This window comes from Drosophila novamexicana, unplaced genomic scaffold (genome assembly GCF_003285875.2).
Source record: "Drosophila novamexicana strain 15010-1031.04,08,12 unplaced genomic scaffold, DnovRS2.1 tig00004549-arrow-arrow-pilon, whole genome shotgun sequence".
In the NCBI taxonomy this organism is placed as follows: Eukaryota; Metazoa; Arthropoda; class Insecta; order Diptera; family Drosophilidae; genus Drosophila; species Drosophila novamexicana.
Window position 1 is genome coordinate 224,797 of NW_020825047.1, and position 14,339 is coordinate 239,135.

Consider the following 14,339-nt stretch of genomic DNA (forward strand, 5'->3'; position numbering starts at 1 on the left):
ATCAAGCGGGATTTGCCAAAATGCATGCTTCATGTCGAGACCAGTGATAAAACGAGCGGGAGGCAAGCGACTAAGAATGCCGTCTATATGTGGCAGCGGGTACGCGTCTTTCAGCGTCAGCTTGTTCAGTTCTCTGGAATCTAAGCACAAACGAACTTTCTCTCCCTTCTGTACTAACACGCAATTGCTGCTCCATGGACTCTTCGATTCTTCTATCACGTCTAGTGCCAGCATGTTTTCAATTTCGGCAAACATAAGTTTTTCTTTGGCAGGGGAAACTGGCCAATGACGCTGCTTGACGGGCTTAGCATCAGCGACGTCGATGTTATGCTCTATTAGGTGTGTGCGTCCCAAGCCTTCTTTCTCGTAAGAGGGTAGCTTGCTAATCACTGAAGTGAGCTTGCGCTGCTGAGCTGCTGAGAGAGAATGCATTTTCGCACTAATTACTGTGTTATCATCTCGACCTACATCTAGTTCTGCCACCGATTCTGAGGGAAGATCAGTGATTCTATTAAGTAAACCAAAATCTCTCCAGAAATCGATTCCCAAGTAACAGTTTTGTTCTAGGTCAGGTATTACAAAGAATTCTACTGGTTTAGTTTGGTTGCGATAAGTTATTTCAACGACAAGTCTGCCAACTACGGAACATTTGGCATTATTGGCTGTTCTGATTTGCCCAGAACACTTCTGTAGCTGTGGATGTCTGATGAACTTTTGTGCGGCTACGCCGCCAATGCAGCTTATAGTTGCACCTGAGTCTAAAAGAGCGGTATAACTATTATCGTCGATTTTGATATCGGTGTACAATCGGTTATCTGAATTCAAGAATACGGCGGAAATAAGCTTTTTACGGCTCTCTTCTACCTTTTTCCAGAAAAACCTCATTCGCAAGGTTGAACGTCGGGGTTTTCGAATCAATAAGCAACTGTCTACGTCTCCGAAGATGCGTTTTCTGGCTGATGCATACTGAGCTGCTCGAACTTGGTATGGTTGGTGAATCTCTAGTTTAGCTTGAGGTATCTGGCATGGTGGATTACATGGTCTGTATGAAATTGGATTTGTGACTTCGGTCTGAGTACTACAATCTACTTTTAATGGTTCGGATGCGACAGGTTTTTGTTGGCTGACGCATCCCTTCTGCGGTTTTCCGACGGGTTACATGTTGGGCAATTTGGCTTATAGGTGTTCTTCATCCCACATCCATAACAAAAGATGATACGCGCCTCAAGACAATCCTCGAACCGATGGCCTGACTTTGCGCAGTTCCAGCACTTCATTTGCTTGTGCTGCAGCGCTGAAACTTCGTCTAGTTCTTCGGCGTCCGACCCATTATCGAGCTGGGAGACAGTAGAGCGTTGGGGAAAAATATTTTTCACTGATAGGGGCTTAACTTGTTTGGAAAATTGCTCGTGAGTGCGAATTGCTTCTCTTAAACGCGCTAGGGTGTTTATGCCTAAGTGCATTAGCTCGTAACGAAGATGGGGCTTTGAATGACGGATGAGAAGTCGTACTAACGATTCTTCTGAAATTATGGTTTTTAGGCGAGACACAAGTCTCTCGACTTGAAACTGATATTCCTCGAAGGTTTCCTTATCGCCTTGACGTCTGCTGTTAATTGCCTCCCAGATATCCATATCTGTATCAATGTCATCAAATTTCTTTCTAAACTCTCTACAAAACTCGTCCCAAGTAAACTGAGGGCAAGCGCGATGAAACCTCCAATACCACTCGACGGCTTTCCCACCGAAGAAGAGGTGTAAGTGATCGCATAGAAGCTGATAGTCCCCGTTTAAATTCTGTTGAGCTAGTGCTCGAACTCTGTAGAGAAACTCGTCCGTTTGCAGACCATCTCTAGCTGCATCGAATTTGATTCGCCAACTCTGAATAATGTTTGGAACTTTGTCTGGCAGAACCGAAGCGTTTGGTCTCCTGGCGTTGCCATTGTATTGGTTATTGATATGACCTGAACTTGAGGATGTATTCTGGTTCCGGTCTGCTATAAAAACTGGTTCACCGGGTGGAGTAAACACTCTTTCTCGACCCGAGTGATGACTATTACTGTCAACCTGACGTGTTGACAACTGTCCCTGAATCAATGCTGTCAGGTCCTGCATGAGCTGTTGCTGTTGACGCTGCATAGCGGCCTGAATTATTTGGTTTATATCTTCCACACTTTGTGCTTTAGGGGCTTCGTGAGACACGCTTGCCTCACTCGCGCAAATGTTTGGCAGCGGCGCAAGTTGGCTCCGCTGTTGGGATCTGGTCACCATACCGCGGCGCTGTACTGCGTTACTAATTCTGCTTGTTCTGCCTCTACCTCGATTGCCGGTACTGCTGTTTTCCGATGCTTCCTCATGCGTAGCAATGTCGACTAACTGGTCAGCAGCGGATAATTCAGCTTGCAAGTTGTTATTTGATAAAGCCAACTGATTAAATGTACAGAGCCTTTTGCAAGTTGGGCAGTGGTTAGATTCTCTTAAAGACTCGGTAATACATGGGTAATGAAATTTATGTTTACATGGCGAAACTGCGGTTAAATCAGCTTGACTTAAGGGTTGGTCGCAAATATTGCAGATTGCATCTTGTTCGCTCAATATATCTGTCAGGTTCTCCCTACTGTGACGAACTGCCATTTTCATATATATATATATATATTTTTTTTTTTTTTTTTTTTTTTTTTTTTTTTTTTTTTTTTTTTTTAAACTTTAACTGAAACTTTAAACTGAACTGTTAATAATAAATTCGGTCCGCACCTTCCGACTCCATGCTGGTCATATTGTTATCCCAACTGGATAATCTCACATAACGTCGCCAATACCGAAAACTACTGATACTTCTAATTGCTGAGGTCGGGTTTGTATTTACAGGTCAACTATTCTTAAGTTGCTTTTCCGCATAATTACGCGACCTAATCTCGCATTCGTTACCCCAGAATCGAGATGCGTATTGTTGTATGTGAGTCTATTCACTCTGGTCGAACTATTCGTAATAGGTATCGCTATTCCTAGAGACGATGATTCATTCATATCAACGGGTCGCTACAACCTGGGTAACTGGGTGAATTCTATAACTTAAAAGTTATCCCTGAAATATGATTCGACTCGGTCGACTAATCCGTAAGCACTCGAATTATAATCGCTTCTCCAGAGAACAGTCTCATAAGACAGATATGGAAAACTTCAAATCATAAAATTACGGAATTTAGTAAATGTTTAATATGTTATTAAATGGGTGAAATTTGAGAGCTATAATGTAGGGCTTATTTCTCCTAGCCGTTCGGGCCCCACGTTGGGCGCCACTTTCTGTTGCATGCAGAAGGGTATGTATGCGATCTTGTGCTCTATTCAAGAGGCCACCAGCTTCGTGCGGTTGATGTTCTTCCGCAGAGGTGAAGAGATTCGGAAGGTGTGCACTTCTAGCGTTGCTCTATACTATGCTCGTCGGATTTGGCGTGGGTCTTTTCCTCTTCCCTTCACATATCACTCCTTTTGTGCTCAGAAAGGATAAGTGCACTGACTGTATACTAATAAGATGAAGGTCCAATAAGATGTATTCGGGCTGTACTCACGTACAGAATTAATAAAAATGAGAACGGCGGACTGTTATGTGAGAATTTCAGTGGCTAGGGTGCGGTAGGTGTTGATCGCTCCCCATTCTTTACCCTCCCAACCTTGGTAACTCGTGATTAATTTGGGTGGTTACCCCTTTACTAATGTTTTATTTAATTCAACATAAACAATATGACTTCAGCGTAGGATCGTACCGGCGACGGACCTTCCTGTACAATTTATCGGTACATTTTAATTAAAGTAAACTTCAGATAACAATCATCTGATCCATATAAGAATGCTTTACTCTTTAGTATTTTGTTTTCTTTTGCCTAGACTCAGGTGTAACAGGGCGGTGTTAAACTATTATATATATTCATGTTAATACACGAGCATTCCGAGTGCGATAAAACCGATTAAATAATTCGTTCGCCAATAATAGGCCGTACTCACTGTAAGTTATATTCGGACTTGTCACTCACTGTTATATCCATCGGTGCAGGTTCGTTGGGCCCATCGAAAGTGCAGTTGGTGTGGTGCTTTAAAGCTTTTGGTAGCTGTGCATAAAGAAAATTATTTAAACGGAAATCGCTGCTACGGGTAACGCTACTATGTACTCACAGGAAATTTGTATATTAAGGTTACATTAAAAAAAAACAATAACGAAAGCAAAGAAAGTAATTAAGAACTAAGAATCCAAACTCAGATTGGCTGGCCTCCAGACAACATCAAACAGCTGATAATCCTACGCGGCTTGACGACGGATTGTTTCAACTAGAACGCATGCGCGCGAGACATCGAGCGAGCTAGACTATTCGATTGCGGTTAACTCTATTTCGTTTCCAGATAAAGACTTCTCCTTCACTCCTTTGTGTCACACCTACGCTTCACGCTATCAAGCGTGGCTATACTCTGCCGAGTAAGATAAGGTATGCAAGACACAACTCGGTCGTTTTAAGCGTTAGACAAATATATAGCGATGAAAAGAACCGGTGTAAACTTTAAGTTGAGCCAACTGCGCCTCAGCCGGTGTGAACTGGAGCTTAACTAATTCGCCGAATAATCGCCGAAATAGGGGCGGTGATTGATTATGGGGCTCTTTCGGCCGGTCGCCGAATTATGTTTAATGTTTAGAGCGCGGGGGCGCCGTACGCAGACCGGCCGATATCTGGGCTTGTCGGGCGCTGCTAACGCTCCCTGTTCCAACACTATGTCGCGTTCGCGAATACTTCTTAACCAAATACGTTTGTCTTCAATTTTGATTATAACCGAAAAAGTTTAACACGTGTGATCTTAGCAATGTTAATTAGAAAAATGAGCAGACGTTATGACTCCGTTGCGTCTGTTCGTTTTCACAGCTGAAGACGAAGTGAACGAGGTGACCGCGTGGATAACTCACTTTGGCTATGCAACTGATACGCCACGCCAGCTACATTTGTCGCTTGTGATATTTAACGGAACTATGGCGTGATTGCTTGTCTTATTCTTTGATGCCGTTTCTTGTCGCTTTATGTATAAGGTGCGAAACTGACGCGAGGAGATGCAACTAACACAACCGCCGAGGCGTGGGAGCGAGATGACATTACGCTGACCACCTCGAGAGATAATACTCTACTTTAGTTGCTGGTTATATACGACTTAATATTAAAAGTTTAATTTTTTCAACTTACTGGCCCCCACAGCACACACTTGCCATTAATGACATATTTCGGTTCGGTTTGACTAGCTGAAGGTGTAAAAGCTGAGATTTATGATTTTTATATTCATATATGCATTGGGAATTGCTTAAAGCTGGTCATTTTCATGTTGGCTGGCAATTAATTGTTATTGTTCGTAGTTTGCTGCAGAAATGCTTTAAGATATTTCCGTTTTATTCCAACTAAAAAATAGTTTTGTAAATTTGTGTTACTATACATTTTTTGCAATTAATTAATAAATTCAAAATCTAGATATTAAGCTTAACATTCAATTTTAGGATTATTTCCATAATGCGCAATTTTGATAAAAGAAATATATGTAAAATATATATATAAATATATATTTTTTTATAAGTGCAGTTTTTTAACTTGTTTAAATTCTGAATGTCACTTTTAGACGCTTTTAACGTGCTGTAATTCTCAAAGTCTTTTAGCATTGAACAATTGAAAAGGCCTTTTACAAACCAAAGCTAATTGAGCTGAAAATTGTTTGGAAATTTGATGTGTTTCTTTGCTCAATAAAAAGTCAAGCCCCATTCATTTGCATCAAGGGTTAGAATGTACTGTTTAAATATAAGCAAATTCTGCTTAATTGTTGGGAATAACGAAGTGTCTTATTTCAATATGACAAAACTCCATTCAACCTACTCTCCTCCTATTATCTATTAGCTTGAATTGTTTTGTCTGTGCAACTTGTAAAGGTACATATTTAATAATAGTTTTATGCAGTGTGGTATAAGCGAGCGTAAAAGCCTTTGCCATTTGTTGTCGTTGTTGCTGTTATCTGTGCCGGGCACGAGCCAAATAGTTAATAATCATTATTAACAATTTACGTGGCGAACGTCTGGTGCATAATAACAAAACGCTGCACACACGCAAATGCAGACAACCACACAACCACAAAAGGCTTCATGTTGCAGCTGGTAGCCCTGAAGTAAATTTGAATCCATGTTCATTATGGGAGTTTTACCAGCACATTTTGCGTGGCTGCATACAGTGGAAAATTGCTTTTTGTTTTTTTTTTCTTCTTCTGCCGCACTGAGTCGCTTTTGAGCACGGCTAAAGCACACTTACAACGATTAACAATTATAATTTTAATGATTTTAATTATTAATTGCAATTGCAGGCAAATAAGTAAAAAGTGAATAAATGCGTAAGTAAATAAATATTTGTGCATATTTAGTAAATTATTATTTTAAATCAACAAATGCATTTCTTCTTCACATTATTTTCACAAAAATATTTGATTTACCCCCTTTATTTATTTTTTACATTTTTTGTATATATTTATATTTATTTATTATATGCGCAGAATACTTTACAAAATTTAATGAAATATTTGCACAAACACATAGAAAGCACACACATTCTCACACAAACACACGCACACTAACACACACACACAAAATACCTTTGCATAATGGCATAAATAAAAGCACTTAAAATTAAATGAAAATTGTGTCGCATGCGAAATTCATTTGACTATTTTATATGAAAATAAAATTTTCGACACACCTGTTTTGGAAATTGTCTGCGTTTTTCTACAGCATTTAATTGATTTTGTTTTATTTTATTTTTAAACAATTAAAAAGCGTTGTTCATATGCTTAATATGTGTGTCAGGAGCTGCAATCTCAATTAACACGAATTTATCGAAAATTTCTATCACTAAATAATTTATGAACAGCTGCAAATGACAACAGCAAAGTGTTTTTGGCAACAGTTTTATCAAATAAATTGTAATATTCAATTATTGTGCAAATAGTTGGAGAGCTCAAGTATAATTCATTCCACGCCCGTTTAACTATTAAATGAAGCTGATATTTAATTTTGATACAAAATGTTATACTTCAACTCATTAAAATGGAATAAGTATGTTTTATTTCCTTGCAAGATTTGCTATTAAATGACGTTGATATTTTACTTAGTAAATCGTTTTATTTCAAATATATTTTGTTGAACGGCGGACGTTTTGCTATTTAATAAATTAATAAATTTGCTATTTAATTAATTTAACTCTGGAAGACTCAATTCAAAGATATGTGACGAATGTAGATTATTAATATTGAATACAGATTTGCATAAAAGTAAACGCTGTTAATATACAAATTTCCGATTTAAATTAATTTTCCATCTATTTTACCAGGAATAGCTACGTGATAAACATTTATAATTATTATATGTATTTGCTGACTTGTGTTTACGATTTAATTAATCCTTTTCATACATTTGTTTATGATGTCGGAGGTTTTTTCCAATAGTTCTATTAAATATTTTGTGAAAAATTTAGCTCGCAGCAATTATTATTTTTACTTATAATAATAATAATAATATCTTTTATGATTACTATAACTATTATTATTGTTATTTGTAATATTATTATTTTTATTATTATTATTATTGTTATTACTAATAAGTAATAGGATGCTAAGTAAATAATAATAATAAGTAATAATAAAAATATTTGTTTGTAACTGTTTATTCTTATTATTTTAATTAATACTATTACTAATAGTATTATTATCATTATTAGTCCTATTATTGTTACATATATTAATTTATTATTATTATTATTGCTGTTTCTCATTTTATTATCATATAATTCACATTATTATTTTAATTCCTATAAATATATTTTTTCTATCATATTTTGGAACTTTTCTAGTAATATTAAAGCATTAATTAATTTTAAACGGGCTTCCATCTCTCATATTTCTTAAACTCTCTAACCATTGCGTCTAGCCAGCAGCTATAGTTTTTTCGCATAATTTTTAACGCTTTAGAATAGTTTTAATAGCTTTAATATTAACTTTAAAAATGCAGCATTTCTGCACGCTTTCAGTTCAATTGGTTTTACCACAGTCCTTTTAGCTATCTCCATGTGTTATTTTTTTGCGCCAAGTTTTAAATGCATTACAATTTCGAATTCCTTCGCGTAGTTGGGCCCAAGTTAACTGCCACTAGAAAATGCATGGCAATTTATAAAAACTGGCACCCAGAGCGCTGGCAGCACCTGCCTCAGGTATGGGGCTGTGTGTATGTGTGTGTGTCGTGTGTGTTGCATATTAAATAACAATATCAGCGTTATCACATATGAATTGCTGACATTTGCAGACGTCGCAGCAATAAAAACATAATGAAAGCATTTTCCATGCATATTTCGCTGTTAAACATTTACGAGGCGCCACAAAACAGGGCAACAACAAGAACAATGTGCATAGCTGCAACAAAGGTGTAAAGCTTGCCGCAAGGGTGCAGCAAATAAAGTTTTGACTTTTTTCTGTTTTTGCTGTTGTAAAATTTAATCAACTTGTTGGCATTTTGTGAAAGTTTTCAGCATTTCGCTGCGATACTAATCAAAATTATTGATTACACTTTTTGCCTTGCCGTCACCTCAATGGAACTTTGACTTTCCGTTTAGCAACCCTTTTCTTTTTTTTTTTTTTTTTTAGAAAACTTTGCCGAAACTAGAGAACATTTCGTTTTCGTTACAATTTTCGGTTTGTGACCTCAAATGAGAAATGTGAGTAGCCAGAGTTGCCAATCAGCACGTACATATCGAATATATCGAATGGCAGTAATGGGTCAGACAGGCAGACTTTTTGAGGTTTGGCATTGGCTTCGCTCTTGATTGGCAGTTCAGGTGGTTAATTTAAAGGTGAAATACGTGTAGATGATGATGTAGTAAAGTGATGCAATCGAGAAGGGTGGGCGCTGCTTAACTAGTCAATCAGTTTAATTGGGTGAGAGTAGTATTTGAAAAGTAGTATTTGGCATAGTCAAGTATTTAAACAAGGATGAGAATATTAAAAAAATCAAAACACCAAATTAACTAAACGTATTGATAGAGTATGATATCGATGTAATGAAGATATCTTCTAATGCAGAAAGATGTTTAGCTCAAAAACATTGATCGATAATTAATCATAAGTGTAATTGGGCGAAAGACTCATACCCTATATGCTTTAAACATAAATGGCCATATTAAATATAAGCATATTTGTCGACGGTGGTTTTTAACGTTTCGTAGTAATAATATATCGATAAGTTTTGCTAACTTGTATTAAAATTAATGAAACTGTAATTGTAATAATCCATAAAGTTAGCGATAGGTATTTGTTATTGAAGCAAGTGTGTATATCGATTAAACATATCGATGAATTATGTTATTGAGTGAGCTTTTTCTTTCAAATGAATTATAAACAAAGTTGTCTTTTAATCTGATATAAACAGATTTATCGATATACCTCTCAACGATAAGCAGTTATATCGAAAAACTGTAAAAACCCTATGAGATCATAGAGTGAGTTATAAAAGTGAATAATTCCGATTTTCTTTTAAATACTTTAAGAGTTGTGGCATAAAATGTTCTTTAAATAAATTTAAATTTAATTTGGATTAATTTGACCCTTTTCTGATCCTTATCTAGGTTATATTCTTTAGTCAGCCGCTGAATTTAATTTCCCGGCAATTCTCGTTATGTTTGCGTAATTTAAGACAGCTTTTGGCCATTGTTAGGGCCATTTGCAGTTGTTGCTAACGGCTTTGCATCGCTTTTGACCCCAAAGCAACCAAAGCGACAAATCGATAAATAAAAATTGCACACAAAACTCAATTTTCAAGAACTTTTCCGCATTCTAAACGCGCTTTTTTCTTGCCACGTGCTCAACGTCGCCAACAACAAAATTTGGCTAAGGCGACAATGTGGCAAATGCTTCAGACCGAAATTAAGGCCAAGACGTCATGATAAAAACTTTCTGCTTGTTTTCGTTGTTGTTGTTGTTGAACTTGACGCATGTTTGTTGGCAAACAAAGCCAAAAGGTGGGGCAGTTGCTAGGTGGGCGTGGCTGCCACACTTGGCTCATTAAAATGCGGGGCGTTAAGTCGCCCGTGTTGGCATCAGCAAAAGTTCGAGTGCCCTGACCTGGGCGCCGAGTCACATCTTGAATGGCAGCCAAACAAATCTTATTTAATTTGGCTTTGGCGCTTTTCACGCGGCTGCTGCCAACAAGTTTGCCACCAGCACACGCCCCAACACACACACACACACGCACACAGACATAGGCAACTCGTTTAGCAGGTCGCAGCTGTTGCTTCAAGAATTTCAAGTGCATTTGAATGGCGACATGGAATGGCACATAGCCCGCCTGTTTGCCAAAGTGTTAAATGTCATGAGGGCGTGGCAGTGTGGAGTGTTGTCTACCAACGCCCAGCTGAGCCTTCTGAATTAATGTGAATTTCAGTGCGCCTTTACATTTACTACATGCCATATTTATTATTTATGCGTTAGCACTAGCTTTCTATGGGCCAACCGTCTATGGCTCAAACGTTCGCTGTCTGCCAATAAAACAGACAAGTCGCATTTCCGACTTTAGCATTTCGCGCCGGAAGTGTGCGCCATACGATATCCGCTTGATATTAGCCTGCTGAATAGCTGCCGGCTGCCAAGTCGTGCAGCTTTTTTCCAATATTTGTATGCTGGTTGCACTTGTATTTATAAATAAAGAAAAAAACAAGTGTGCTGCCAGTCAGAAATTAATATGCGCATACGCGTTTGCAACTCGACAGGGTTTTTATTGCATCACTTGTTGAAAAAGTCTAAATTGAATTTACGCCAAAAATTATGCAGCACATTTTTTACCGCGCCCGCAACTTTACGCCCAAAGCGGGTTCAGCAAATACACAAGTGCACAACTCTGGCATATTAATTCCATTTACACAGATTGCCTGCGAGTGCTTTACGTGAATTTTCAGTCGTTGTAGCTGTGAACTGGTCTCTGTCAGCTATTCAGAAGTTGAGTGGATGGTAACATGAGTTTGTATATCAACAATTAACAGTCATATTTTATGCTGATTGATGGGTAGCTGTGCCGACGGCAGAGGGAGAGAAAGAGAGCTCAGTGGAGGAGTGAATCACGTGGGTTGCGCAAAAGTAGGCTGTCCGGACTTTAAATTCCCTTAAATCAAATCACATTCATTCCAGCACCCAGCTTTCAGATGCTTGTGTTAGATTTTCTCAGCATTATTTTGAAGGTTTCCAGACCAAACTGGCCATTGACTACAAACATCCATTTAACGCTTAATTAGAGTTGTTTTAAGCAAAATACTGTGTGCTTAATCCGAGCTTTAAGCTCTGAATGTATGTAGTAAATAAATCCGTTTAACCGTTCTATTTAATAGATTCTGTTTACTTATATACCTGCCGTCAGAGCTATTGACATCTTTTAAGCTAAATTAAGTTTCTTTAAAATGAGCTTTCAGCTTAATTATTAAAAAGTTAATTATAACTTAAACAAGATAAGTTTCCCAACAGCACACAGAAAAATGCTCACTCTAAGTGCTTGCTAAGCCTTATTGTTAAAAAGAGTCTTGTAAATCTTCTGCATATTCAAAAGTATCGCTCCAGCCAAAACTTTAATGAGCTTAGTAGATATCAGCTAGATTTCGTTAAGCAGCTTTTACAATTTAAATTAATCCTAATTCAAGCTTTCATGCTCTTTTTAATGGTATCTTAAAAATAAGCCTTGATAATTCGAATAAACAGAGCTTTTAGCTTGCGTTTGATATAATCTTACAAAAAGCTTTAATGTGCTTTAGGAGCTGCTTTAGGGGTTTTAATGCTTCAAATATATGCTAAGTTTTTTCTTGGCTTGGCATTTACTTTGACCAAATTGTCTTTGATAACTTGTTGAGCGAAAGCAGCTTGTCTAAGAACCTATTACTTTGCCACTGTGCACTGTCTGCTTTGGACAGTTGCCCTTTCAGCTCTCTGTGCGCCGCATTGCCTGCCACAAATTGTGCCACAGCTTAGCTCAGAGCCAGTTTCACTTAGCTGCGTGCCGCTAATGGCACAAATTTCAAGCACAATTGAAGCCAGTTTAAATGTCCAAAACGCGCCGAGCTGCCGCAGCTGGGCAACCCCTAGACACGGCGGGTTGGGCCGTCAGCCAAGCCGCAAAAAACCCAACACCTTTACCTTTACCTGCCCTTAACTTGGGCTGCCAACTAGACGACAGTTGGCGGCATTTTTCACGCCACGAGGAGGAGGAGGGTTTTGCTGAGGCAAGGCCGACATGGCCAAATTAAGTTGAAATTAGCAGCGTTTAAAGCATAATGAGCGTATAAATGATTAATTTGATTTGGCTTTTTTTTCGAAAATTGATATAGGCAGCCCTGACTGACAGTCAGCTTGGAGACGCTTAATTAACTTTGCTTTATTGGCCAATCGTATTAAGCTAATTGCCCAAGTGACACCTGAAAGCAGCTCTTCTTCTATATATTTATATATTTATATTGCTTGGAGTGAGTGCAGCTTCTCGTTTATTTGTGCCTTTGATAAATTAAGTCCTTGGTCAGCGTCGCACTTGGCTGTCAAATAAATTGTATCCAGTATTCCCCAAAGCGAGGGCCGCTTGACAATTCGAATTGTCGTTGGCTGCGTCTAATGCGATTTCTGCTCGCTTTTCACAATAATTCTATTTTTGCTTTTCACATTTTCCAATTGTCAAGTCTGGCAGCTTGACGGAGCGCAGGGAGAAGAGCTTCTCCAAGGACCCTACGCAAAGTTTCAATTACTTTAACTAATTTATTAATGTTTGCTTAAGTTTTTGGAGGATTTCCACACACATTTTACATATATAAAAATGTTGAGGAAAATCTGCGAAAATTTTGCCATTTTCTGACAACTTTCGGCGCAAATATTTGAATATAATTATAGCTGAGAAATAGTTGACATAGCTAAACAAAACTCCGTTTGACAGCGGCTTGTGGGAAATTCTTGAACTTAAATTGTGGTTAATATCAGGATGAGCAGAATGTATGCCATAATATAATAAAGCGTATAATTTAGACTGAAAAACATGAAATAGAATTTTGCATAAAATTACAGCTTTTCATTCTACAAAATTAATTTTGATTTGTATACTTAAATATCACTATTGCAAAATTTGAAAATACAAATATACTTAAATATTACTATAAATATATACTATTGAACTTATTGATCTATTGATGAAAACAATAACTAAATTAGACTCCCTCTAAGCTAATAAATAATACTATTAATTAAATTAAAATTTTGAATACTTAGAAACTTTAATTTATTTATTATTTATTATATTATATATATAAGTATCTAAGAGACCGAAATTCAGAGAAGTTTGTTCTGGCCATAAAAAGTATGTTTTGAAAATATCGAAGAAAGTGTCATTTCTCTTCAACTGAATTTCCAATTTTTTCGTACATTTTGTTTAGGAAAAAAAAAGATCAATTATCAATTTTTGTCTCTCAGATAAATTTATTAGCTATAATTTAATTGTATTATTATTATTATTTTATTAATTCTGCTTTAAATAAGAGTTGAGCAACTTATACGTAGTTAGAATCAAATATGCTTTCTATAAATCCCAGAATTTCCGATATTTAGAAGGTTAGATCAGAGTCTTGCTTACTATTCTTAAAACAAGAAGCTTCTTTCTTTTTTTGCCTGATAACCACGAAGGATTTTTCGTTTTTTTTTTTTGGCACAGCGTAAAGGCGAACAATATCCAACTGACTTTTATTAAGTCGCCTTTAGCCAATTGGTTTTTATTTAGTTCAATAATTTCAATGGCTTTTTATCGTACGTTTATCTTTAACCAAGCAGACAGACAATGGCAATCCCAGTTGAGTTTTTGTTCTCGCACACAATTACCTCCATTAACATTTATGGTGTCGACCTCAAAAGTGGCAAGTGGAAAGCAGCCAAAACAAGCAGCGAGGAAATTAAGTAGAAAATTGCAAAAATTAACAGCAGCCAACCGAAAAAAAAGAAGAAAAGGAAATCCTGTGAAAAATGTAGAAAAATTCCCCTCACTTTTGTGTTTTTTTCCCTCCCATCCATTTCTGGCTTGCCTCTAAGGCTTAGACTGCTTAAGGAAAATTAATTAAAAATAAACATGGCACACGCTTGTACTTTAGGAATTCCAACCAAAATAGACCTGTGGCAAAAAGCGAGTGAGAGAGAGAGAAAGAGAGAGCGAGCGAGCGTGAGAAGAAAACGAAATGAAAGCCAGGCAGACAAATAAGAAAAATAAAAGCTAGTCCGAGCCAAATT

At 37.2% G+C, this 14,339-nt stretch overlaps 2 protein-coding genes across 2 annotated transcripts in view; one reads left to right on the forward strand and one right to left on the reverse strand.

Annotated features, from left to right (window-relative positions):
• The window catches only part of LOC115769254, a 64,513-nt gene that overhangs the window by 23,186 nt on the left and 26,988 nt on the right, over positions 1-14,339 (forward strand). The gene's annotated exons all lie outside the window — the stretch shown is intronic.
• On the reverse strand, positions 584-5,201 carry LOC115769252. Its single transcript, XM_030713964.1, has 2 exons — positions 4,170-5,201; positions 584-4,105 (listed from the first exon to the last, which is right to left on the reverse strand). Exon 2 carries the CDS (start codon positions 2,637-2,639, stop codon positions 1,092-1,094), a length of 1,548 nt encoding a protein of 515 aa, XP_030569824.1. The 5' UTR covers positions 2,640-4,105; positions 4,170-5,201; the 3' UTR covers positions 584-1,091.